At 40.5% G+C, this 26,351-nt stretch overlaps 1 protein-coding gene across 16 annotated transcripts in view; it reads right to left on the reverse strand.

The window, feature by feature from the left end:
* Positions 1 to 1,581: 1,581 nt before the first annotated feature.
* The window catches only part of ppfibp2b (PPFIA binding protein 2b), an 86,878-nt gene continuing 62,108 nt past the window's right edge, over positions 1,582 to 26,351 (reverse strand). For 7 of the 16 annotated variants that reach the window (XM_044194867.1, XM_044194860.1, XM_044194861.1 and 4 more), the window contains 22 exons: positions 25,360 to 25,452; positions 21,241 to 21,355; positions 21,024 to 21,056; positions 18,968 to 19,029; positions 18,789 to 18,864; positions 18,567 to 18,649; positions 18,296 to 18,363; positions 18,148 to 18,213; positions 17,778 to 17,838; positions 17,470 to 17,517; positions 15,775 to 15,925; positions 15,211 to 15,243; positions 14,089 to 14,121; positions 12,747 to 12,882; positions 12,483 to 12,602; positions 11,924 to 12,074; positions 11,110 to 11,221; positions 10,923 to 11,011; positions 10,533 to 10,655; positions 9,737 to 9,862; positions 9,465 to 9,653; positions 6,317 to 7,351 (listed from right to left, as the gene is read on the reverse strand). In XM_044194867.1, the coding sequence (XP_044050802.1) occupies positions 7,112 to 7,351; positions 9,465 to 9,653; positions 9,737 to 9,862; positions 10,533 to 10,655; positions 10,923 to 11,011; positions 11,110 to 11,221; positions 11,924 to 12,074; positions 12,483 to 12,602; positions 12,747 to 12,882; positions 14,089 to 14,121; positions 15,211 to 15,243; positions 15,775 to 15,925; positions 17,470 to 17,517; positions 17,778 to 17,838; positions 18,148 to 18,213; positions 18,296 to 18,363; positions 18,567 to 18,649; positions 18,789 to 18,864; positions 18,968 to 19,029; positions 21,024 to 21,056; positions 21,241 to 21,355; positions 25,360 to 25,452 (2,208 nt within the window). In that variant the 3' untranslated portion in view covers positions 6,317 to 7,111. Of the gene's footprint in view, positions 4,009 to 5,595; positions 5,662 to 6,316; positions 7,352 to 9,464; positions 9,654 to 9,736; positions 9,863 to 10,532; positions 10,656 to 10,922; positions 11,012 to 11,109; positions 11,222 to 11,923; positions 12,075 to 12,482; positions 12,603 to 12,746; positions 12,883 to 14,088; positions 14,122 to 15,210; positions 15,244 to 15,774; positions 15,926 to 17,469; positions 17,518 to 17,777; positions 17,839 to 18,147; positions 18,214 to 18,295; positions 18,364 to 18,566; positions 18,650 to 18,788; positions 18,865 to 18,967; positions 19,030 to 21,023; positions 21,057 to 21,240; positions 21,356 to 25,359; positions 25,453 to 26,351 lie in introns of those variants that run through there. The other 9 variants (XM_044194862.1, XM_044194869.1, XM_044194876.1 and 6 more) reach the window with 6 other exon arrangements.

The following is a 26,351-nucleotide window of genomic DNA, read 5'->3' on the forward strand; positions in this document are numbered from 1 at the left end:
TGGGCTTCTCCAACACGGCCCAGACCCAGTCAGCGCCAAGGAGGATGCGCTGCTCGGGCGTCATGGCCGTGCAGTTGAAGCAGTCTGTCATGTTGAGGCTGATGCTCTGAGAGATGTAGGTCATCAGGAAAACCTGTTGGAGGCCAAGATGTTTTAAAGACCACTTAAAATCAACTTTGTGAAGTTCTAAAGGGGTGCTGTCTTCAGTTTTTTGAAAGAGTAAAGTTACCTACCTGAGTGAGCACCTCAGGGCTCGGATGGAACTTGTCCTCCGGGTCTTTGAAGAGGAGGTACTCTTGAGTTCTGGACGAGGCGGCAGAAATGCAGTCATTGAATAGAGGTATGAAATCGTTGGGTTTGGCGACGGGGGGCCTCCTCAGCGTGTAGAAGATGCTTGGTCGAGGGGACGTGTTCTGATAGTTGGAGGGGCAGCTGGAGGTGTCACGCTTAAAAGAGGAAAGGAAGTTGGAGTTCTGGAAGGGTTTAGAAGTGGGTTTGCTGATGGTCTGGCCCATGGTGGACTGATGATGGGGTGGGAGATCAGAGAGTGGTCTCCCTGATATACTGGAAAGAATTTGTACCATTAGATTATAGACTATAATCTGAAATGAACATATGGTTGGTAAAAATTGAGTCTAGTATTTTGATAGTTGTGTTCATGAGGTCCAAAAGAACACACCGCACACCTGCATACAATAAGAATAACATGGTCTGATATCTATTAAAAAAAAGCTTTACAAAGATTCCAGATACTCACCAGGATGGGTCTGGAAGTTTCTGTAGTTCCAAGTCCACTACCTGCCCTCCGCTCCTGTCCCCTGCCCTGCTGAGATACACAGTGTGTGTATGTGTGTGTCCGGTGCTGTATGTGAAGTCTTTGGTCTCTTGACATGTACCGAACGTTCAGTAGAATAAAGAGGATTTTCTATCCCAGGTTTGGAGGGGGAGTTCCTGCCGACAGTGTTAGCATGGGTGTGGTGTTTGAAACTTGTCAAATTTTAGGCAAGTCAACAAAAGACAACCTTACCAGTTAACTGGCAGCAGCAGCAGCAGCTTGAGGGCTGGGGTAAGCCTGAAGGGTTTGATGGGTAAACATAAGACTTAACTGTCTCTTTTCAGAAGGCAGAGCAAATGAGAATATGTAGGTTGGGTCAGGAACTTTTAGTTTGGCTCTCTATTGTAATGTCACATTAGAGCAGCGGTTCTCAAACCCCCGACTCATGCCCACCGACATTGAGCTTACTTTCTAGTTTGCCAAGATATGCTGTTGTTGTGATGTTAGCTATAGTAGCAGGAGGGTTGTGAGTATTGCTGTCTGGAGCTGGTTTGCTGGCATGGTATTTGTCATGGTTTTGGATTTCTCCAGAATCACATACCCCACCTTTAAGGGTCACATCTGACGTTTATTGTTCTTGTCGAAATTCGAGTTTTGACCAATAGGACTTCATCTTTTTGTAAGGTAGTCCAGCTGTTGGATCTTCCAATGGCTTACGGTTTACTATACCAGTGTGCAGGTAAGCACATATACTGTATGTTTTTACATTACCCCGGGATTACTTTACAAATCCCTCTGAGGACCCAGTCTGTCAATGTGCTTTTATTTTTCCAACCAAACATAATGTACTGCCCTACCGTACCTTTCTGTTGTCATTTGTGCAGTCATACGTATACTTTGTAAAAGTAGGTTTTAATTTTTACTTCTTCCCTAAGTGGACATGGTCAGTTACACATACAAAAACAGTGCTGTACTAAAGCATATACAGTACAATAGGGGAGAACAGGTTAAAACGAACCATAATTTGTGCTGATACCAGACAAATTATTCTTGTCATGTTAAAATTGTTGAACATCCATGGAAATTAGAGCCCAACCAACACAACTTATTTTGTGGCTGATTTGTGAGTTTACAAAATACAATAATGATACATCTGCCAATATTAATTCTTTAATATGAACACATGACTTAAATATATATATATATTTGATAAGGATTCCTTAAAGCAGCAGTAATTAATGTTTTGGGGGCAGACACAGACCAACATTAGCATTCATTAGGAGTCGTGCTTCTGTCCACCTGACGTGAATGTAAGTCCAATATTGACTCTCCTTTTAGCTTTGTTTTGGTCTCTACCAACTCCTGGGAAAAATATCTGGCTCTTTAGCTGCTAAACTCTCCACTATGTTCACCAGCTAGTATATAACTTTGTCTGTCTGCCATTTGGTGCTGGGCAGGTAGTGTACTGTGTGTTTATCAGAGCTTTTTCATGAAAAACAGCTGCCTGCTGTGGCTGTAAAACAAAAACAATTAGCTAAAAGATGCTAAAAAGCTCTAAAGGGAACTACAGAGTTGGTTGATAATTCTCTGTTGGTTCGTCACTGCAAGCAACCCCTTCCACATTATACACATCCATTTGTTCCAATTTTAATATAAAAATATTGATTAGTACAACTTTATTTAGAATTGTGACCAAGATATGTACTAAGTGGGACATTTCACAGTTTAAAATTAACTTGTCAGTGCTCTCTGGTGGACAAACTATGTAATGGTGACACTGTTTAAATTACCTCAAATATATCTGGTATTTCTGGACTGCATTTTCTTTCTACTTATAGACTGAAATATACACCAATTACGATATATCTGTGATAAGCTAATATTGGCTGACTATATCGGCCGTAACGATGTATTGGTTGGGCTCTAATGGAAGTTAATACATTTCCAGCCATCATTTCCACTTTCTCATGCTCTTAAAGCTCCTTTCGTTCACACATTTCATACACCACCATACCTGACCGATTAACTTTCTTCTCATATTTTATGCACCGATTCGTTGTTGAATGCTAATCTTTAACTACAATATCACTGATTCTGTCTTTCAAACTGATCTGTAAACTGTCCCTGGACATTTTGCTGAGAAGCTGTCATCACACACCTGCAGTCATTTCACCACCACCAGTGTCAGTGCTCCAGACAAATTCTGTCCTATCTCTGATATTTCATTGGCCTGCATTTTATGCGACGCTTTAGTGGAGTCTAATAGACAAAACTTTTCTCTGTAGCTACTGAATCTTAATTTAATAAATACTAGATTTAATTTCCATTAAATCTTTCCCTACTGAAATAATATAACTTATTTCAGCAAAGTAACATGGATTAGGTAAGTTTTTGTCCCATTCAGCCCTTTCACATACTGTCTCCTCTGAGAAGATCTAACAATTCTAACAAAATAACCAGCTTGTTTCAACATATGCTGGTAATGTCTCTTAATTTCAAAATGATATGGTTGACAAACTTGGCTTAACACAATTGTCATTGTGTATGTGTGTTTCCTTGCCATCGATTGAATCAATTTTCAATCTGGCTCTTTTTTGGCTACTTTTGTGAGATCTTCCAAAGTGCCTGAACCTCGATTTATTACATATGTGCTTATAGTCTTTCATCACAGATTCCATAAAAGGAAATGATACTCCGCATATCATATCATATTGCCACTAAACAAGGGATGGCTAATACGATCCTGTTCTCCCCTTTGACATACCAACACGGTGGTATACAATACACAGTGGTCAGTATGATCGTTAGAGAGTACATTGCATGGGGAAGCAAGGAAAGCAGTAAAAAAAATGCCCCAAATGGCTAATGAGTCAGTCCAGTTCATTATTGTAGACATTAAAAAAAATATTTTTGTAAGCGACCCTTTATGATTGTTTTCCACATTGTATAAGTCCACTGGTGTTCCTCGGCTCACTGAATCTACAGTGTGACTGCACAGTGACTGTAGGTGTTACATGAGGTATCAGCGGCTGGTAGAAGTAGATGTAACAGCTCCACACTGCAGTGTTAGGCCGGGGCTTGAGGTACAGTACAGGTGTCAGATTGGTTGCTACAGGTCTCTGTGGTTGATTGACAGCATTAGTGAGCCAACAGCATCGGGTCATCGTCCTTCAAACTAGCGCTGTCTGAGACCGCCTCAGCTCCTTCCGCAGCTCGTCTCTGCTGAGCAGGAACTGGAAGCAAAGCATCATGGGAGTGGTAATGGGTTAGAGCGCTTGGGAGCTGGTGTTTGCAACTGAGCTGGGATTAGTTTACACATTTAGTTTCAGTATATATGAGGATAAAGAGATAAGACCATCAGAGACTTATTTTGTGTCATATTGCTTTATGGTAAAAAACAACAAACGGAGAACATTTTTTAGTTCAAGAGTAAACTTTGACTTAAGAGGCAACATTAGCTTTATGACAAGGATTTATTGGAAATGTGGTCCTGATTTTGAGGACAAAATGCTACACATAACATATAGTAGGATGTATGAGGAGAACATATCCCAAGTCAGAGCACAACCAGCTTCACTGCAGGGTTAAGCAACAATAGGCCTTTTTCACAGCAGAGAGAATATTTTGACATATATTGTTATTAGTTACTTTGTAGATTCAGATTTTGCCATACAAAACATATGTTCATCTTGAATTCAGATCTTACAATTAGCTCCACCTCGACCAGCTATAACATTAAAATGCTGCTTACATGTTAATGCATCAATAATAATCCACTAATGTAATATATAATAACATTCCCCTCAGAAAAGGGCTGTTCTGTAAAATAATGTAAAATATAAAGATTTTTATATTAAAGAATAATTTAAAGGAATAGTTCGACATTTTGGGAAATACGCTTATTCACTTTCTTGCAGAGTTAATTTAAAACGTTTTGTATGGATTATACTAATTTAGATATAACATGTTAATTAGTGAGCTTTAGAGGTATTGGTAGGTGGATTTGTTTTCACCTTTGGACATAATCAGGCTAGCTGTTTACACCTGTTTCCAGTCTTTATGCTAAGCTAAGCTAAGCTAACAGCAGACGTTAGCGTTGTCTGTCTTCTCATCTAACTCTCAGCAAGAAAGTAAATTAGCATAATTAGCAAACCTACACAGAATGCAGCCATTATTAATGTTATTAATTACACCTGTGCTTTTCATGCTATGACATTTCATAATGTCTGCTGTGAAAAAGGCCTAATTTTCACAAGTCAGTTTGATTATTTTAGGCCTGTGGCCTTTTTAGTATCATGGGAAGCATAAACATTATAATTGTTTCTGAAATAATAAATGAAAGGTTTAATTCACAATGTCACAATGTTTGCTCAAAAAACCCAACAAACTCAAATGTGAAAATGATTTTATCTTTATGGGTTCTTAGTCTGAATATTTCACAGGGAAATTTATCTCTTTAAATAGTACTAAAATAAGGGTAATATTTTTTCTCCAAGATCTCAAGGCTGAACTGGTTCACTGGAGATGTTGCTTTAGGCGGCTATCAAGAAGTGGTTTTACGTGTTTGTTATCCAAAGCCTTAGGGTTCAGTTACTTAGATGACTTCAGCAAACAGAACAGGAGAAAAGAACCAACAAGCAGGTTTCACTCTAGAAGTCACTGTTTTACTTTCTCATTTCCACACAGATCTGTGGTGTTTTAATGTTTCTCCCTCAGATAAACTGCAGTTTTACTTCAGTGACTCAAACTTCTGTTACAATCAATGAGGAGCAGTTACTCGGTGAGTGAATCAGCTACAGCTTGTGTGTGTTGGTGCTTACTGTGAGGTTGTTGATGCTTTCAGACAGAGCTTCTATTTGCAACATGGTACCCTCTGTGATCGCCATCTGCAACACACACACACACACACACACACACACACAGGGTCTCATGAACCCATTACAAGTCACGATTACAGGCATACTTTCAGTGAAACAATGATGAGTTTCTTAGGCTTTAGTATATAGCCATTTATAAAATTAGCATTCATGTAAGTATGCATGAGGATTGTACCTGCAGCTGCATGCTGAGCCATACTCAAACATGCACTTCCCATTTCATCTTTAACAGTGTTACCATGGTAATGGTCAGCAGCAATCTTGGCTCAGATAGGTCCGCCGAGAGGGAAGCTGGTGTCATAAACAGCCATGACAGCCACCATGAAGGTGAGGATGATGATGATGATGATGAAAGCAGGTTAGTGGTTGATGCAGGTTACTCAGGCATGCCTTCCACTGTGGCTCCATATAGAGCAAAGTCCATTACTTTATTTTGTCCACGTCAGTTGTCTCAGAGTTCAAAAATCATTATATAGATTTATCTTTGGGATTAGTGTTGATTTTATAAGAAAAATACAGGATATAGTGTATGCTTCCTGAAGAAAATAAATGTCCCTAATATGTTGTACATCCAAAATAAATGAATAAAAAATTCAATCCACTGCTTTATATGTCTACTTTTACTCTGTCCTTTCTGCCTTTTGTGTAGAAAGAAGGAATCAACTTTACACACGTATGAGTTTGTTTATTAAATGATGTGATAAATCTTTTTACATTTACATGACCACATGTAAGCTTCCTTTGGCGGAGCAGGATTTTCTTTACTATAAAAATACTATTACAGCAAATATGAAAACAGTACAAAATCACCACCTCAGGTTTAAACGAAACATGCTATTTATCATTTCCTCTGCAATGACATAAATATTAAATAAAATCCCTCCATAATATTATGCAAATATTGCACAAGTTCATCTCAACCATGTGACAGAACTGTATTAAACTGGAAAATTAAAGTTGTAAAAGATCTTATGACTGACTCACACACATGTAAAATCATCTAATGGTGGTGCACAAATGTTAGAACAATGGCTTAATACTGTACAAGTCCATTTATACTGTATAGATTACAGGAAGTGGAGTCCAGAGAGATGCTGTGTTTTCTCATTTTGAGTTAGATCATGGCACAGGTTTGAGGCTGAGGTCAGGTTAGTTAGGCATCTGACTGAAAATGAAATCAAAATTCTTCCAAGTGTGTATATTCATCGTCTCAGTACACGCTTCATAACAAGCAGCTGTGACTGTAAAACAGTCAGGCAGGTGTATCTGGGCGTCTCTGAATCTGTTCACTCATAAGGCACAGGGTCGGGCTGATGGGCGGGGTTTAGAGGAGCAGGGAGGGGATGGGCTGAGGTATTATGGGTCGCAAGCAAAGGAAGCAGAGTAGTAGCAGTGACAGCTGATTGGCTGATGGAAAGCGTGACAACACAGTATCGCCATGTTGTTGTCACGTCTGTTGTCATGGAGATGGGTCAGCTGTGCTGTTGTCGAGCCCCACCTGGTCCCTGGGGCGGTCGGGCTCTCGGTCCAGGATGGGGCTCAGGCCTCTGAAGCCGGCGTAGGGCCGCACCTGCACCCCGTTCACTGCAGAGTGTCCTGACTGAAGCGAGGACGACTCGATTGGACAGACGTAGTCCGTGGATTCATCTGGCCGTCTCCTTCTGAGGTGAGTCAAGTTAGAGAAGCCCAACTTCTTCGGCTGCAATGAAAAGAAATGACAGACTGTCTGACTGATATGATCTGACTAATCTGAATCACAGGTGATTGGACTGAAAATAACTGATCAACAAAAATGATAGAATCACTGTGTGGTTAAGATCTGATCACTTGAACAGGTCTGGATAATTTTAGTTTATTACAACTTGGGTCTTGTTTTTGTAGTGCTGGCTATCACTTATGATAACATTGTAAGCTTCAAACGTATTGATGAATTGTGGGAACAGGTCAACATCGCTACAACAAAGTCCAAGAGGGCAAGAATCAAGCAGTAAGACAATCTGAAAAAATTTTTTGTCAGATTATTTGAACCACTTTATTTAGAGGCGAAACCCAAGGAGGGCGCACCTGAAATGTCGATAACAACAAATACTCTTGATTAAAGTTGAATCAGGAAGTAGGACTGCACACTGTGAACGGACAGTTTGGATAATAATTTTACCATTTGACTTTGTTTTTCCTTCCAAATAAGTCTGACTAACCCGGGGGTTTGTTTAAATGTATCTGTTTTGTGAATTTTGATTTGTCTGCTTGTGTTTCTTTCCTGTCCTGTCTGACTTCTTTTAACAATGTCATTGTGGTCCCAGATCCCAGCAAATAAAGCTGCTCTAATCAATATTTTTTACATTAACAAGGGATCAAATGCTATCATCAGTGTCATTTTTAGACACAGCAGAGAGCTGTTCAGCCAAAAAAGCTCTAAAACCTGACTATACACTCCCTGCTCAGCATCGAACAGCAGACAGACAAAGTTAGCGACTAGCTGGGAGTGGAGCAGAGTGGAGCACTTAGCAGCTAAAGAGCCAGATGTTTCTCTCAGGAGACCAAAACAGAGCTAAAGGGAGAGTAAATATTGGACTTACATTCATTGGGTGGATAGAAACACGACTCTAAATGAACGCTAATGTGGCATGGCTGTTCAATGTGTAAATAGACAACTGTTTGCTAACAAATTTGCCATAACAGTTTTATAAAGTTATAATATGTCAATGTTGTGTTTAGAGTTTTAATTGTACAATTAATGTACTTGGCGAGTACAATGCTATCATAACTGATACAAAGGGTATGTAAAATTAACTAATTAATTGTCCTTTAACAACAACTTTAAAAAGCAATGTGTCTCTAGTCCACACACACACAGGGGACATACTGTGTATGCACTAAAACAAGCACAGGCACAGAGGCAGGTAACAACGTAGTTGTGAGATATGATTGTAATAAGTAATAATAATTTCAGTGGAAGTAGGATATGACAGGCACTCTGCAGTATGTTGAGGGAAAGAGAAATTTCAAGTGTATACTTGAGATTCATTTCAATATCTTGACTACATGAAATCAAGCTGATTAACACTCTTTAGAAACAAGCTACATGCTACTGGCAGGTGAAAGGGGGTGTTTTGCTCTGTCTTGTAAACGTCACATCTGTATGCAGTGTTTTCTTGTATCCATACTTTAGTGTTGCATTCAGTGCATGTGAGTAATAAGTGATACCAGACAACAACAGACAGCAGTTTATATAAATGTGTCCTCTAAGCTTGCTCTTGCTGACTAAAGCCACTGTGATATTATCACAAAGCACTATAGGATATCACTTGGTAGCTGGCTGGTCCTCAGGGAGGAAATCCGCACACATACACACAAAAAAAATCTATTTTTGTGTTGTTGTTTTTTTTTATCCACAGTCTTTTGAAGCCTTCCAGGTTATATTTGTCCACAAAACCATTCTCGTAAATATTTAGTGCTCACGGAGTAGCATAAGAAATTTAAGATCTAAGTATCAAGGTCATAAATGGGTCAACAGCAAGTGTGCATTGTGTTTTAGGGTAGATTATTCTTCCATTTTTCTTCAGCAGAGCACAGAGGGACTTAGAGCTGAGGCTGCGGCTGATGGCTGGGTCTTAAAGCTGCGAGGAGGAGCAGAGCAGTCCCGGGTTTACTCTGCTCTGACAGGCTTAAACACACTGAGGGCTCAGAGCTGAAACTGAGCTGACACACCAAGGTCTCACCTCGGATTAAGGTGCTTTCTCTCACACAGGCAAGAAGAGAGGACAAGTAACTCCAAGCCGTATAATGGTGGCTGTACTTTATTATCTTACCTTGACTTTAGCTGTGATGCTGAGTGGGGTGTACCCCGCTGCCTCAGTGTACTCCTTCTTCTCCTGCTGAGCTTGTGCTCCCACCAGGATGTTGAAGTTGGTGGTGAGGTGGCGTCTCAGCAGTGTTTTCTGAGGAGGGATGTTCAGCAGCATGGCCAGCGTGTCTGAGTTAAACCGAGGCTCCAGCATCTGTGTGAGGGGAGACATATTTAAGATGCTTGCTGTAGCGTTTTTTTCTTTGTCCCATAAATTGTGTGATTATGCATACTCACTACCAGCCCTCCATGCACACCGCTGCCCCTCAGGTTTGGTGCGTACTCTGCCAGATCCACAGATCTCAGCCACTCCATGACTCGGTGGTTGGACCACTGGACCACCTCACTGGGAGTGAACTGGTTCTGAAACGCACACACACAGGAACACACTGTACTGTAGATACACAAATAAATGCATGTTTTATTATTTTTTACATCACACATTTTAACCATTTCTCAAACCATGCAAGTGTGTTTTAGAACATTTTCCAATTTTTTTTTGGAAACTTGACTTCAATGTGATGGACTAGACACCACCAATCAAGTTTCAAAAGTCTAATAACAGATTTTCATTTTGTATGGAAATGAATGGAAACCAATGGCAAGGGAAGTTTATTTGTATAGTAATTACCCTAACCCTATATGGCATTAAAACCACGTATAAAAGAAACACAAGGCAACATAAAAAGGCACATAAATAAGATTTAAAAAAAGTAAAATGACATAGAAGAGAAAAATAAACTAAAATTGAATAAGACCGATAAATCAGGAGAATAAAAGTTACAGTGAAGTGCAGAGCAAAATATGAATCAATAGTTTATTTTATTTTATTCAATAAAAGACAGTTGCAAACAGAAAGGTTTAAAGCCTTGATTTAAAAGAAATGAGAGTTGGAGCGGACCTCAAGCGTTCTGGGAGTTTGTTCTGATATGTTGTGCTTAGAAACTGAATGCTGCTCAAGAAGCTAAAACTTGCACACACTTCAGCGCGTCTTTTAAACAGTACGGTCACACAAACACACACACCTGCTTACCTCATTGCCGGGCCTGCGTTTGAGGCAGTTAGGGTGGAACTTGTTGACATGGAGAACATGAATGGCACACTTGATGCTGAGGTGATGCAGCTGGCTGGTCACTTTAAGGAATAACAAGTCATTCTGAGATGGAGAGAAGACAGAGAGATGAATGCAACTACAACAAGGGAAAGAGAAAGCGAGCATTTAATCTCTGCGTGCAACTTTTTGGTATGGCAAATTTAATCCTGAGGAACAAACAAACAAGTGTTTCATATTCTTGTATTTTCCGAAAAATTAAACATACACCCTGATTGTACTTAACTGGAATTCCATGAACCCTGGTTTAACTTTAAACCAGTGTGCTGTTCAGCTGTTATTTGACCTTCACATCATACGTTACAAACTCACCACAGTGAGGTACTGTAGCATCTGCCCATCCACTCTTCCATCATTGAACTGGTCTTTGTACTGAGGAAGGCCGATGTCATCAAGCCAACCTTTGGAACATAAAATATCACAGTTTTTATATAAGGGAACCTCAGAATGAAGTTCTGTCAGGGAGTGTTTTATTTCAGTATGTGATTTCAGTACGTACGAGTGACCCAGACGTAATCGAGCTCTGCAGACTTCTCAGGCTGCTTGCCGCTCAAAGTCTTGATGGCTAACTGGAGCTTCTTCCTGTGGAGCGGATTCTTGATTGCCAGCTCCTGGAGACACAGTGAGAGAAATAGCTTATTTCATCTTGCCACAGTTACTTAAAGCTAAGAGATGGCAGGTGGCGACTGTGGCTTAGTGGTAGAGCGGGTCGTCCACCAATCGCAAAATGAGCGGTTTGATTCCGGCTTCCCTAAGCCCACATGTCGTAGTGTCCTTGGACAAGACACTGAAACTGAAATTGCTCCCGAGGGCTGTGCCTTCGGTGTGTGATTTACTGATTTACTTTCTTGTGTGTGTGAATGGGGTGAATGTGATATGTAGTTGAAGTGCTTTGAGTAGTCGGAAAAGACTAGAAAGGCGCTATATAAGTACAGTCCATTTACCATTAAAGGTTCACCTGAGAAAGAAAGAATATACCAGCATTAGAGTGAATTATCTAATTCAAATGATCCTGTTAAGAGAGACAGAGAGGTTCGGGGGGTCTGAGGTGGACGATGTGACAGTGTTGAAGGCGAAACTAACAAGCAGGTTGAAAAGCAGAGACAGCCATTGCTAAATGCCAAATAGACTGACAGACAGCAACAATGATCAGACAGGTAGAACTGAAAAATATTTCACAGGCTGAATGGAAGATTTTGTCAGGTAAACCAACTGAGCCAGACAGATGTCTCAGATGCATCATTTTATGAAACATGCTCCATATAGGAGTAGGTGGTGTGTGTGTGTGTGCCCGCGTGTGTGTGTGTACCCACCCTCTCTAGGTCTTGCGGGGTGGCCGACAGTAGAGTCTGGCTGCTGGTGACCCAGTGGCGAGCGAGGATGCCGTATTGACCGAGTCCAATTTCCTCAAGCCAGTCACACACCTGCTCTGTGCTCCACTTAGAAAAAGGCATCTTCAGGTCTCTGACATGGTGAGAAGAAAAGACAAAAGATTAACATCGAAGAGAGAAACATGTTTTAAATGAGACTAGTGGACCTGGAACCACATACGATGTGTTTTACAGAGTTGGGCTCCAGCTAATTTTAAAGCCATGTGTGATATTTTGTGTTCCACAAAATTGGAGGACTCCATGTCTTTGGATATTTCAGCTCATTTACTACATATCATGTATACTTTATTGTCAACCTTTTAACAAATATATGGTATTTTTTTATTGCATTATTTTGGACTAAAAAGGCTATGTCCAAGTAGGAACAGCAATCTGAAACACAACTATCTTCGGTACAGTGTCTCTCCCTCTGGTGCTTGAGATATTATACACACATATATGAAAATACACAGTATGTGTGAGTATAATCGTGTTTTTATACCGTGTGTTCCCTGAACGGGCCAGTCTTGGTCCAGCTGTGGCTCTGAAACCTCCCCTCTTGAACTCTCCCATCTCGGGGTCGTGAACCTGGGCAGGACTACCTGACTGGCTGCGACGGATCCTGGGGACAACCAAAACACTGATGAGTGTGTGAAGGAAAAATTGGAAAAAAGGTACAGAGACTGAATTTGGCTGTGTGAAAGCAAAACAGAAAATACTATTGTTAATGTGTAAGTACTGTACAGTATATATTTTCAACACTTACTTCCCCCAGAGTTTCTTAATGCCTCTTTGATTCTTCCTGTTCTCTGGTGAGACAGGGGACTGCTGTCCAGAGTCCACTCCAGAGGACAGAGGGGACTGGTCTGACAGAACACACTCCTCTAGTTTCTCTGGACACCCTGCCAGACAAAACCACAAGAATACAATCATTGATACTCCAGTTCAGCAAAGTAAGGAGAAATCTGGGCTCCAAAATAAAATTTTGAGAGTGAATAATCTTTGGCTTGGCATGAACCACAAACATGCAGCTCAAAGTTGAAGCACACTTGTCCTGTTTCTTACATTGGTAGCCTATTTTATATGTCGTACACAGATTTAATAATATACAGCTTCCTGAAAAGCACTGTACCTTTAAAGCTGCACTTTAGATATTGTTTATATTAACAATGGATCAAATTACTTTGTGCATTGTGAAACGTGGCTCAGAGACCCACAGAGATTTATAAGCCAACTCTGCAGCTCCCTCAGCTTTAGGGAGCTTTTTAGTCTTTTCTGGGTCTGTTGTTGGTTTTGGCTTTCTGGTGAGAAAGCTCTGATAAACCCACTGTACACTACCAGCCCATCACCAAACAGCAGACAGACAAAGTTAGTGACTAGATGGTGAACACTGTGGGGCATTTAGCCAGTTATTTTATCCTCAGGAGTTGGTGGAAACCAAAGCAGAGCTAAAAGAGAGTGAATATTGGACTTACGTTCATCAGGTGGACAGAAACACAACTCCAAATGGATACTAATGTTGCCCCGTGCCTGATGGTTATGTAAATAGACAACTGTTTGCTAACACGTTAGCTATAACAACATTTTTAGCTTGTTTCACTGCAGCCAAGTGTCCAAAGAAAATCAATTAATGCAGCTTTAGCTGTTACCTTATGGAGTATCAGATCAGTCGTAGCCAATTTTATTTATTGTAACTGTCCCAGCTTCATAGTGTCATAATGATACTTCAAAAGATGTGATGCAACTACAGTTGCAGCGGTATACTGGTTTCACCATGGTATGAAAATTGACGCTTATCATACCATGTACATTTGCTTATCTATAATATTGAAAAAAAAAATGCAACTGGACGGAGAATCTCACCTGTGTGTGTCTTTTTATTTATTTTCAAAAGGGAGACTTTTTACACATACTTCCATTAAAAAAAAAAGGTTTCAAGTTTTGTCAGGACATAATATTTTGTGAAATTATACTAAAGCGTTTGTTTTCATTCCTTTAAGGGTCATTGTAACTGACTTTGGATATATTATTCACTCATCATGTCAAGCTCACTGATCTCAACAGGATGGTGACAGAATTACACACTGGGGTTGAGATGCAATACCCACCAACATCATAGAGGTCATGTTTTCCAGGAGATCCTGAGGCAGAGGAGGTTAGTGAAGTGGGAAGAAAGCAAGCAGACAGAAAGCAGAAGCGAGCATTAGTCACACTCTCTTTATCTCCAAAATGAATGTTGTATACATGTTAAGTGTGTAAAGCAGCAACATGCAAATCTACAAGCCTCAGGCGGGTGCCACACTGGGCCAGAAACTCAGACAAGATTAAGTCTGCTTGAGAGTGTGGGCGGCTCTTTGTTAGCCTTAAAGCTTGTCAGTGTACAAGCCGCATGTGAGAGGTCACCTGGGCCAACGGGATGACTTAAAGAGCAATGAGATCACCCCACACCCATATTCTTTCTTGATTCTTAACCTGAAACATCCTCCTCAAAACCTTGACCAGAGGCTGAAAAGAGAATTCCCTCTCTGAGGAGTTTAACCATGGTGATGCTAGAACAAACTCACGCAATTCTGCTGCCACCTAATTACATATATATGTGTTGGATGGGGAAGTAGGCAATTCTTTTTATTCTACACTTGCTCTTTCTCAGCAACATCCTGCTTCAGACTGTCAGTGAGAGTGTGCTGGGTGAGGCAGTGAGAGCAAAGGGGGATGTCAGGTTGCATCCCTGTTTGTTTACTTTAGATGTCTAAGCTAGTTGAACTGCACTCGTCGCCCTCTCACAGCCCTCTGATTACCCTCGTGCTTTAAGCTCTGGCTCTGTGTAGGCCGATACATGGGTGGCTGTGTGCTTATATGCCTATTAGCTTTAAATGTGTGTGTGTGTGTGTGTGTGTGTGAGTTTCAGGGAATGCTGATGCGAGAGAGCCAGGCATTATCTTCCGACAGCTCTCCGAGTCATGAGGGAGTCCTAATAATCCCGGCTTTAGAGTAGCTTGATCCTCGGTGAAAACAGTTACTCACCCTGACTCTGCTCACCTCTGAGGTTTGGCTGTGACAGGGCCCATCTTGTTTTTGTTTATGAGATAACTGACGGGAATTTTGTTTGTCAGAAGATGCTTGTTTGTATGACTTCAGAATCAGAGCAACAACATTAGCGAACTGACTCAATTCTACCGAAAGTGTATTTCCAGTGTTGACATTTTAATTTCTGTGTGAGCATACAGTACCTAAAGCCGGCGCACTGGCACTCCTGCAGCGAACTGCAGCCAGAACGCAAACAGAGAAAAGAGCAATCCGACAGCAAAGCAGACAGGAGGAGGAGAGAGGGAGAAAGGGCACAGAGAAGGAAGCAGTTGGAGCAAAGTTAGTTGACAAAGAGTCATTCAGCAGTTACAGTTTATTGAATTTAGTTTTTTCTGCTAGAGAATTCTATACAACTGAGTGGAAGTTCAATTGTGGTGCTTACAGCAGTGAAAAATGACATTTGAAAAACAGTGTTTACACCCCTTTCAAGAACAATGGGCCTTGTGCAAGAATATTTTTGTGTCCTTATCTCAAACTTCCCGTACGTTTGCTCGTACGAGAACAATACAGACACGATCAGATACACCAAACTCTCTTAACTGTACAAAGCTGTTATAAATGGTTCATTTCAACTAATGATTCTTGCATGAGGCCCAATGTCCCTGGCAACACCTTTCATTAAAGCAGTTTGCTTTCAAAGGTAGAAAATACTGATAATTACATTTTCCAAAGTGTGACAGGCAACTGCAGAAACTGTAGAAACTCACTGAGACTGTAGTCCTGGTCGTGGCTGTGGACAGGAGATAAATACTCTCCGTCTCCCTCTCTGTCGCCGTTCAGCTCGGCCCTCTGCTCGCCCTTTTTACTTTTTAGTTTCCCTGGCAGAGTTCGGTACTTGCTCAGCTCCATGTGGGGATTCTGCAGAATGTAAAACAAACCCAGTGCGTTACTTTTTTAGGTATGATCTAGCACCAAATTTCAAATAAATTACCATAATGTGTGAAGAAAGCATGGTAACAGAAGCCTACTAGCCTTTATAAGGCAAGTTTTCAAAATTAATTAATTCCTGTTTTGGATTCAAATGTGCAGTGTTCTTAGATAACAATGTTAATAGATGACTGAAGTTTGAATGAAGTGGACACATTTTGGATTTGGTAGTTATCTGCTTCTGATTTTAGAGTTTTATGTATATTATAGTATATCACATTTCCTCTTCAGCTTTATACAAGCTGGTCAGTCCCATCTAAATATCTTTCATAAGATAACAGCGGCGTCCTGATTTGATTTGCTCCTTTGCTCTGTTGCATAACAGAGAGTCCTTTGGAGGTTGAATGTCTGATGATGCCAGTATCTGACCAGGCATCAAAGTCACTGGAGCTCTGAACGAATAAGAGGAGAAAGGCCAGCAGAAAGAAACAGCTGGGAGGCAGCCATGACGGTTAGCACTACTGACAGCCACTTCAGGTGGGTCTTGGCCCTTTATGTGTGTGTGTGTGTGTGTATGATCACAGTGTGATCATGTGTTTGCCTGTGTGTGCGGTATGAATATCTGCGGAGCAAAGTATATGTATGTGAATGAGTATATTTTTTCTTTTACTCAGAGGGAAAACTCAGCTGTGAACTTTGCTTGTCACACTGGGAACATGAGGTCAAAGGGCACCTGGAGCATTACATCACTCTCTGTGCTATACAACACAAAGTCTCACAACAAGTTACATGATACATACTTAGTATTACCTAGTTAATCTCAGTTTATAAATGGGATTATAAGAAAAAGTACTCTCATCTTTACTAAACAATTAGCATTTCACTATTGACAATCAATTTAAAAAAGATGACGTGTTGTATATCTGGAGGTACTTAATAAAATGCAGCACAGGTACTAAGCCTCTGTGTAGCACACATTTGTTGTGAATCCAATACATAATTTTCATAGCGACTGTAGAATACACACAACTTGTCATAAATACAAATTTTAGAGCCTCCACAACGTCAGACTTTATCTCTCTGTGGCTACATTTGAGAATTATTCAGCTTGAAAAGCTCAGGCTGGGGGCCCAAAATGCATCCAAAACGCCCGGTGAACAATTTAATACTTCAAAATAATGGGTGAATAAAAAAGCAAAAGCAAGCATCCGATGTGGTCATGATCTAAATATGTAGGAATGTGTCTGAGTGCATCCTTGCATACCACATGCATGCATGCCTTGGCTGCATTATGTACTTGTAGAACTGGAATGAGTCCAATTCATCTTTAATTCACTGAAGTCTTTAAAGTTTTATCTAGAAAAGTGGGGTTTTTTTTTGCACAAGATCTATAAAAAAATGTATTTACTTTTACTGAAGTCAAGTGGACCCTACCCCTGCTATGTCATGAACAGCCATGTATAAATGTACAGTGTGTGTGTTTCTGGGGGTTAGGTGAAGGTTAGGTTGTGTGAAGTCATGCAGCAGATCAGTACCTCTGCCCCTACGTCTGATTTAGTTTCAACTGGCTGGACCTCTACAGCCTATAGCCAACACAGACACAGGAGAGAGGAAAGAACACACACACACATCCAGAGATAGCAGGTTAGCAATCACACAATCAGATTAAAAGATTATTGTTCATTTGAAAAGAAGAAGTTAGTGGACATGTTGATCAGGTATTAAAGAAGCAGCAGTAGATGTAGCAGGTTGGATTAGTCGCATAAATTACTTAGATTAGATTATAGTTTTATGAAAGCCAGTCAGTAGCAGGAAACAACTGATTTGCTATGCACTAACAAACCTTTTGTAAGGACCCACTCTGCAACTCTTCAAGACTGCTGGACAGCAACCTGCCTTGATGCCTGGGAAAAAAAGCAGACTTAAGAGTTATAACAAAAGGGGCATTTTGCCTTTATTTGGTAGGAACAGCTGAAGCGAAACAGGAAATGGGGGAGAGAGAGAGGGGATGACATGCAGCAAAGGGCCACAGGCTGGATTCGAACCTAGCCACTGCGGTAAGGATTCAGCCTTGTACTTGGGGGACACGCTCTACCAGGTGAGCTACAGGGGTGCCCCATCATATCATTCCTATTTGACTTAGCACACGTGATGACTGCCTACACTTTGAGTTGAGTGAAAGCGACATACAAACACAAAAAGCTTGTATTTACCACGATCCATTAAAGAAGCTTGTATCCCCAGCGGACACCAGCGATGTGTCCATGGAGTTCTGGATGCTACAACAAATGGTACACAAGCGATAAGATTAATAGCAAGTTGTGAGATGTATGTGTGCATGTATATTTTGAGTGTTTATACCTAGAGTCCAATTCTCTCTGGTAAGGAGATGAGGATAACATAAGTGGAGAAGACCCTCTTGATGACATCTATGTAGAGATAAAACACTATTTTGTTTTTTCAGTTCTTGTAAACAGTTCTTCAGACAAAATATCAGTGTTCATTTTTGGGTAAATTATTTTTCAGGGGATGAATCCTGTGAGATGATGCACAGATTTCCAAGTGTTTTGATTACTGCTTGTTATGTTTCATTCAGTTGCTGAAAAAAAGGTTATATACACCATCATCTTACCTCTGACCTGAGGATATCAGAGTGTGCTTTGTGTGTGACGGCTCTGAGTCTTAAACTGTCACTCAGCTCCTCTTCACTACTCCCTGGTTGGAAAAACACAAATATTACAACACCATTACCAAAAATAGGAAGAGAGAGAAGAAGGTACCTCGGTCTTGTGTTTTCTAAATTGTAGTTCATCCAAAACTCATATTTCAGGAAAGAAAAGGATGTAATTCTTACCCTGTGTCAGTGCCATGACCTCCCTCATCTTTCTGTACTGAGCAAGCAGAATGGTCAGCTCCTCTATACGTCGATCCTGTTATCAGCAAGACACAAATATTTTGGCTTTTGTAAATCAAGTAAAACGATGGGAAACAATTTTCATTACAGCAGTAGTGTAAAAAAAAGGTTTTGTTTACCTTTTCATCATTTGAAGCTAGCAAAGACTCCATCCCCACCTTCAACCTCTGGTATTCCTGGTCTAACAAAGAAAAACGAGACATTAAAATGTTATTTTGGACACACAGTAACCACATGTCTTATTAATTTAGGGCATCTGATGGGTGCCTGATGCGATGTTGGCAACAAACATGACAGCCATGCTAATATGAATAAACAAGCAAAACAAATACACAGTGACAGCGCGACTGCCCATACACCATCACCTCAGACAAACACTGCAGCTTTTCATAATGATATAACTGGTGTTGTGTGTAGCGACGGTGCCGAAACCAACAAAACACAAGAGTTCTCTTCTGCATTCCTGAAATTACATTTTTCTAGAATTGAGGCTTTTACAAGCAACACAATATGAACACACAACCACACACACACAAACCTGGGCCAGATGTTATTGAATATCCTTTCAAATACAGAAAAGTATCTTAAAGGGGAACTCCACCAATTTTACACATAAAGGTCAGTTTATTAGTACTACAGCCTGTGAGTACAGTTGTATAATGCCGTCTGTGGCTTTGGATGGGCTTTGTTCAAGTCTGCGAGAATAACCCTAGTTATGTCAAAGTGATGTCATCAGGGTTATCTCAGCTTGGGCTGGTGTTTAAAAAACGTGTGCACTTATCAGGTAGGGAGGGTCTAATGAAAAAGATGCTATTGGTTGCATTGTGGGAAATGGAGGAACCAGTGTTTTCGGAGCTTGACCCATACTAAGGACTAAAAGTCAGCGTATCTGGCTTCTTGCTGCATCGATTTTGACAATTCCTTTCTTCTGTCTTGGGTGAGCCCCCCACCCTCTAATGGAAGTGCAATACTAAATTGCTGGAGTACCCCTTTAAAATATCTGGCTTATTGCAGTGGAGCCTAGGCAAACCAAAAGAGACTCAAGCTAAAACGCTGATACCACGGCCACTGAGAATTCTTGATTCTGATTGGCTGGAATGTGTGGATGACCAGAGAGTATAACTGGACACCTATGTTTGTTATTGCGCCTGTATTAAATTGTAGGTAAAGACAGCAACAACAGGGCTTAGTTAAAACGCTTGTAGCTAGTGTTATTTGTGTAACCAAAAATAAAACAAAGAGAGAGATAAATAGCTTCTCAATGAGAGCCCTGCACATTTTTATTTCAAATGTTGCTGATATTTGCGTGAATCAAAAGAGGAGGAAAGACAGGACTTTTGAAATAACGCCAGCTAAGGTGAAGCTGCTAGCCTGCGCGGTCTGAGGGACAGCAGCGGGGGGGAAGGAGAGAGGACCAAAGAGAGAGAGAGCGCTGTGTAACGTTATCTCAGCTGGAGAGACAGTTTCAATAACATCGTGTGACAAGATGCAGAGCTATTCTCTGTTCTTGAGATTGAGAGTAAACAGACAAATTTCTTTTTCTCTTGATTTCAAGACTCAGGAAAAAGTTGTTGCCTATAATCAACATTGCCTATAATGCTAATGACAGGAATTCTGAGGTCCATTACTATATTTTTCAAAATATGTATATAACAGAAAAGTGAGATCAAAATTAGTTATATGTGTAAGTAAAAGACTTACATTTTTTATTTGATTTTACATATGACATTTTGTTGGCAAGTGGCCTTAGTATAAGCGGGATAATAGTTTGTAAAAGTATGTATGTTCCATGTTGCACTGCCAGCCAGAAGGTTTGAAAGGATGTTAAGTCTTATTGCACTTTGGTTTAGTGAAGCTGGAATGTTTACTACGACCAACACAAACTGAAGCTAAGCTATGGTCCAATCTCAAATCAAACACTCTGCCACCAGACACCTGATTAAGACACTATTACACTTAAACTTAAACATTTAAAGTGACCACTTGCTGTTTTTATGATATGGATTTGTTAAAGTTTGAGCCAAAATCACTGCAACTCTTGACAACAATATACTGAATAAATACTTGAAGTTACACATCATGACAAAAACAGAAAAATCAAGTTGTCAAGTGGCTGTATAGGCAGAGGAGTTTGGTTGAAAATCAGACCCATACCAACAGCACACCATGCCTTACATTTGTTAATCAGCTGCTTGATATACACCTCCTCTACAGCAGAGGGCAGCAGAGAGTCAAAAACAAGTCAAATATACATCAGAGAAAAGAGGGACATGTTGATTAGATGTTACAGTAATCAGAGTTGACAGACATGCATATCGCTGGCTCTCACGCACACATCCGCACTGACAGATGTGGATCTGAAGTGATTGGTCAGACTGTCAGCTGTGAGTACCTCTCTCTGCGTTGTCATTGGCTGTGCCGCTGGCTCTGGCCAGCAACTGGGTCTGCAGGCATTCGATCTCAGCGTCTTTGGAGGCCAGGAGCTGCTGCAGCTCTGAGATTTCTGCCTGTGGAGGAAGACAGAGTACATGTCTGTGAACTGTGTGTCTTCCAGGTCATTGGATATCTAGGAGTTGTAAGGAGTTTAAGTCTAAGGCAACTGGACCTGCAGCTTCCTCGTAAAAACAAGAGCATTTTATCAGGTCTACTGGCTGATGGGACGGCTTTGTGATTTACACGTTGATGTCGCATGGCACTCATGTGAGGTCCACCATGGAATGAGGTGTGAATTAAAATCATTCAGGTAATGATAGTACGGCAGTGTGAGCTATTGATAATGCAAGTGCATCTCTTGAAAACACCCACCTTCACACCGGAAAGACAAACCGGGTACTGAACAAGGCCATGGCCAGTCAACGGAGGGCTAGGTCATTACGTCATGACTAAGCTTGCTGAGCCAGATGTGACTGTCGTGTTGTGATGAGAATACACACCAAATATAACTACAAAATGTGCTGAAATCCACGATTCACAGAGCTCCACCATCAGGCTTCTGTTGCATACCAGTGTATTTTACCAGTGTAGATTTTTTTCCCACCTATCATCACTTCAGCCCACATGACTGATGGATTAAAAATTCCTGTAATCTCTCTACTCTCAGCTAGCGAATAAATGCCCCCCAAAAATAATTTCACTTGTATGAATTTAGCACTTGCGCCTTTGGTTAACACAACAGTAAAACTTTAGTTTGTGTGCCCTATTTTTGAGCTTGTGATTTTACTTGCACCTAGTTTAAAGTAAACAAAGGGCTTGGCGTGATTTTTGACAACCTAATCTGAGTTGAAGATAAAAGAATAACACATAATAGGAACAAAGCTGCTGAAGAAAGACAGCTGCAGACAACAGGTGTGTGTACAGACTTGCACATTTACAATGGTGGTATGCTATAAATGCAAACTTAACACCTCCTGCAGCTGCTTCACCATAAAAGCCTATAAGCCAAAGAAGCCTAGAAGCCTACAATAGAAGCACAATAGAGTAGTGAAGTGGTCAGACGCACAGAATAATTCAAAGAGACTGTAGAGTTATGGTATGGCCAAGTGTTAGAAATGTTTCCTGTATGTTAAAATAATGCCGTATTTTTCCCATCAGTTTGGTATGTTGAAGGGCACTAAATATTACAGAGCCTACAAACATTATAGTTACACTTTCAACAGCATCTGCCTGCTGGGGTCGTCACGCTGATACCCTAATCTGGGTAATATTTAAATTAAATGCATACACATCACAATCATCCATGCAAACTTTCATCAAAGAAAGAAAGGTTTCTGCACACTGATACATGAGCACATCTACCTTGTTCTTGTCAAATCAGAATGCTTAAGAACTCATTTTTTTCTCTCTGTCTATAACTGTCTCCCATCTTCCTACTTGAATTTTTGTGATTTTTTTATCACAAAGACCAACAAAAGCAAAACAAGGAGGATCAGGAGGAGGAGGAAAAGAAGCTGCAAGTGCAAAATAAGGAAATTAGGAAGAAGAGGAGGAAGTGGAAAAGCAAGTGCAAAAGGAGAACACTGGTGGAGAAGAGGTAGAAAAGGAGGACGACAGTGGAAAGCAGAGTATTAGGAAAGTACTAATCAGAGGAAAGGAGTAAACACAGAGAAGCAACGAGCAAGAAGAGCAAGAGGCAGAAGAGGAGGAAGAGGAGGCACCTGTGCGCAGCGCCAGCGCTCCTCCCAGTGCTGCTTCTCCAGCTGTGTGTGCTCCACAGTCAGCTTGAGGCTGGACAGCTGGGTCATGAGCGACTGGTAACACACATGGAGAGAGTAAGAGATAGAGAGCTAGAGAGAGCAGAGACACAGGAAGAGGGTAATGACGGGGGGCGAGTTAGAGATGAGGAGAAAGAAAAGAAGAGCGGAAAAAAGTGAAGAGAGCAAGCCGCAGAGAGGGGTTAATAGAGAAGAGAGGATACAGATACAGAGTGGAGGAGGGAGAGGAGGAAGGAAGCACTGTAAGCACAGAAAAAGCAATGGCAGTTTGACCACCTTCAAATTAATCAATAACAAACAATGTGTTAGGAGAGAGATGCTTTTTTCATGATTTTAATCTCTAGTACAGACTTCAGATTTTCCAAAAATACTTATGGGGAAATGTGTATAAAATGATGCGGCTGATGATGGCGCAGCTGTAAAAAAAACTGTGTGTATGGTTTGAATATTTAGTTCAGTGTAAGCATCACAAAACTTCAATCAAAAGTGATGTAGATAAAGAACATATACGTGGGAAAGTGTTTTTTTTACCTTTAAAGAAATTTTGAAGTAAATCAGAAGTTGGTCAAAGGTTGGATCAATAAGTAAGGCTGTATTTTAAACAGATTAAGGTGAAGGACATTCACATAGTCTACATAGTATACTACTTTGCAATCTTATTTGTATCATGACATAGTAGTACTTAATTTCCTCACTAGATGTTTCTCAAATTGGTAAATGGACTGTACTTTTATAGCACCTTTCTAGTCTTTCTAACTACTCAAAGCGCTTCAAATTAGCCACTTTATCACTTTCTGCTGCGAAAATGTGACATAGTGTCAGCTGCAGGCCAATGCTAGCTTGTTGTTAGCCACTTACTGCCACTTCTAATCTTCAGCTCAGTCTTTCGCAGAATTACTTTGAATAAAAAGGTTGTATTTCTACATGTAATGATCTCGCCTTTTAAAAAGCTGCACTGCATTCACAATGATACATTCCCTTTCTAGTATACATGACATTTTAGAATTCTTGGATACTAAAAGGAATAGTTCCACATTTTGGGAAATAGGCTTTTTCGCTTTCTCGCTGAGAGTTTGATGAGAAGACTGACACCATGCTCATGTCTGTCATTTCAATATGAACCTGCTGCCAGCAGCCAGTTAGCTTAGCTTAGCATAAAGACTGGGAACAGGGGGAAACAGCTAGCCTGGCTCTGTCCAAAGTTAACAAAATCTGCCTATCAGCACCCCTAAAGCTCAGTAATTTACACAATATATACTGTTTGTTTAATCTAGAGCTAGACCGATAAATCAGCAGATATTACTTACTACTTACTGCAGATATACTGTATCTGTATCAGTGTATATGTCGGCCGATAAGTAGGTAATTTAGAAACAATGTCACCATTACAGAGGTTGTCCAACAGAGAGCACAGACAAGTTGATTTTTACACTGTTAAATGTCCCGCTTAGTATGTATTTGAGGCACAATTTAAAAAAAACAAAACCTAAGGGATCCATATCAAGATGACTCTTTTATGTTTATGTTTAAAAAAACATTATCTGCTAATATATCGTATCGGCCTGTACAAAAACTAAAGTCTAAAAAGAACAAGTTGTGGTTTTACAGAGGTTATGTGCCAGAATATTTCTTGACCAGGAGCAGTAACTTCCTGGAGTCTATGCTGGTTGCCAAGCAATCTCACGGCGAGGAAAAGACTTCAGGAAGCGTATTTCCCGAAATGTCTAACTATTCCTTAAAGTGCAGGTAAAGGCACTGGTATTATAATTCCATGGTTTTGTGTGAGATATTCTTGACAACATGTCCAGGCCCCCGGGTTACTGGGGGAAGCCCAGAACTAGTTCAAGAAAGTTCAAGAATGTAATTTGATATTTCTTTAATTCAGCATTTTGACTGCAGTCCTTTTCCTGTTTCCATACTGTAGTTATCTCAAGAGGTTTTCTTTTCAGATTGATGTATGCTGTTGTAATGATTATAGCGAGGCTGGCTATAGTTACAGTACATTACATTGTAAGCTCTGAATAAAGATCTGATATAATGAGACCACATTAACCCTGAAGCTATATTTATTTACATTTTACATTGTACATTGCACATTACCAACTTTGTCACTTTTCCATCCAGACTGCTGGAATCTGTAACACTGACACAAAGTAAAAATGTATTTCTTTATCTATTTAGCTGTTTCTCATAAAAACACACAACATATGACCTATATGTATATACAGTATGTGTATAGTTCAGGTTGGCTGATCATAGAGCTGTAAGGTTTATGTGCTGTGTGCTGGTTTAACAAGTACCTTGGTGCCTCTTAGTTTCCTCTCATACTGGCCCTTCTCTCCCTCCAGCTCCTCCACTTTGCTCTTCAGCTGCTTCACTTCTTGTAGCAAATCCTGCAGAAAAACCCAAAACACAGCATCTTACTTCACATGTCAGCAGTCTAAAAAGTCATGCAGGTGAGTTCACCTACTTGTGCACAATTATTCTGAAAACTAACACATTCTGAAAATTACACAAATCACATCTAAATATCAGGATCAACAACATTACTGAACTGTGCACATGCCAACACATAAATGGGAGGGTATTCAATTTTAGGTTCACATTCAGTGCAGTTATAAAGGTCTCCAGGGCTGGACAGTACAGTGGTTAATATAGGAAACATGATCCTCCTGAAAGAGATACCACAGCGTGCAGTTATCAACAAAAAGAAAAAGGATGAACCTGAGGACCCAGAACAAGACTGAAAGCCGCCCAGGCTGCACATCTGCCAGCTGCACATTGCCACTGTCCGAGGGAAACCTTGTACAGCATTACATATTATTATAGTTACATGACCCATCCACCTGGTCAGTGTAGGAGGAAACGGAAAGATGTAAACTTTGTTAGTAGAGGAAGGAACCACTGTCATGCAAGCAAACCACATCAAATCAAATAAAACACAATGCCTGGTCCAAAACCCAATTTGAAAGGATTTATAAAGACAAAATCCAGATCAGGGCTGAAAGATGTTTTTCCAAATGCTTCAAATACTTGAGGAATTAGGCACAGAAAGGTGCAATATTTCCGAGTTACTATGCACTTAGCATCTACCTGCAAACAATTACAGTAGGTCATACTACTTGGAGCTATTGTAGGGTTCCTTATATTACTGTATTGTTACTGACTCAGCTTCAATAACCTTAATACCCCGTCAAATGTAAGGAAGTATTTGGAAAACCAATCAAAGTCTCCATATCTGCAAGAACCAGAGTAAGGCGTGACCCCAACATCCTGCAATGCACACACAGAC

This window comes from Siniperca chuatsi, linkage group LG4 (assembly GCF_020085105.1).
Source record: "Siniperca chuatsi isolate FFG_IHB_CAS linkage group LG4, ASM2008510v1, whole genome shotgun sequence".
Taxonomy (NCBI): Eukaryota; Metazoa; Chordata; class Actinopteri; order Centrarchiformes; family Sinipercidae; genus Siniperca; species Siniperca chuatsi.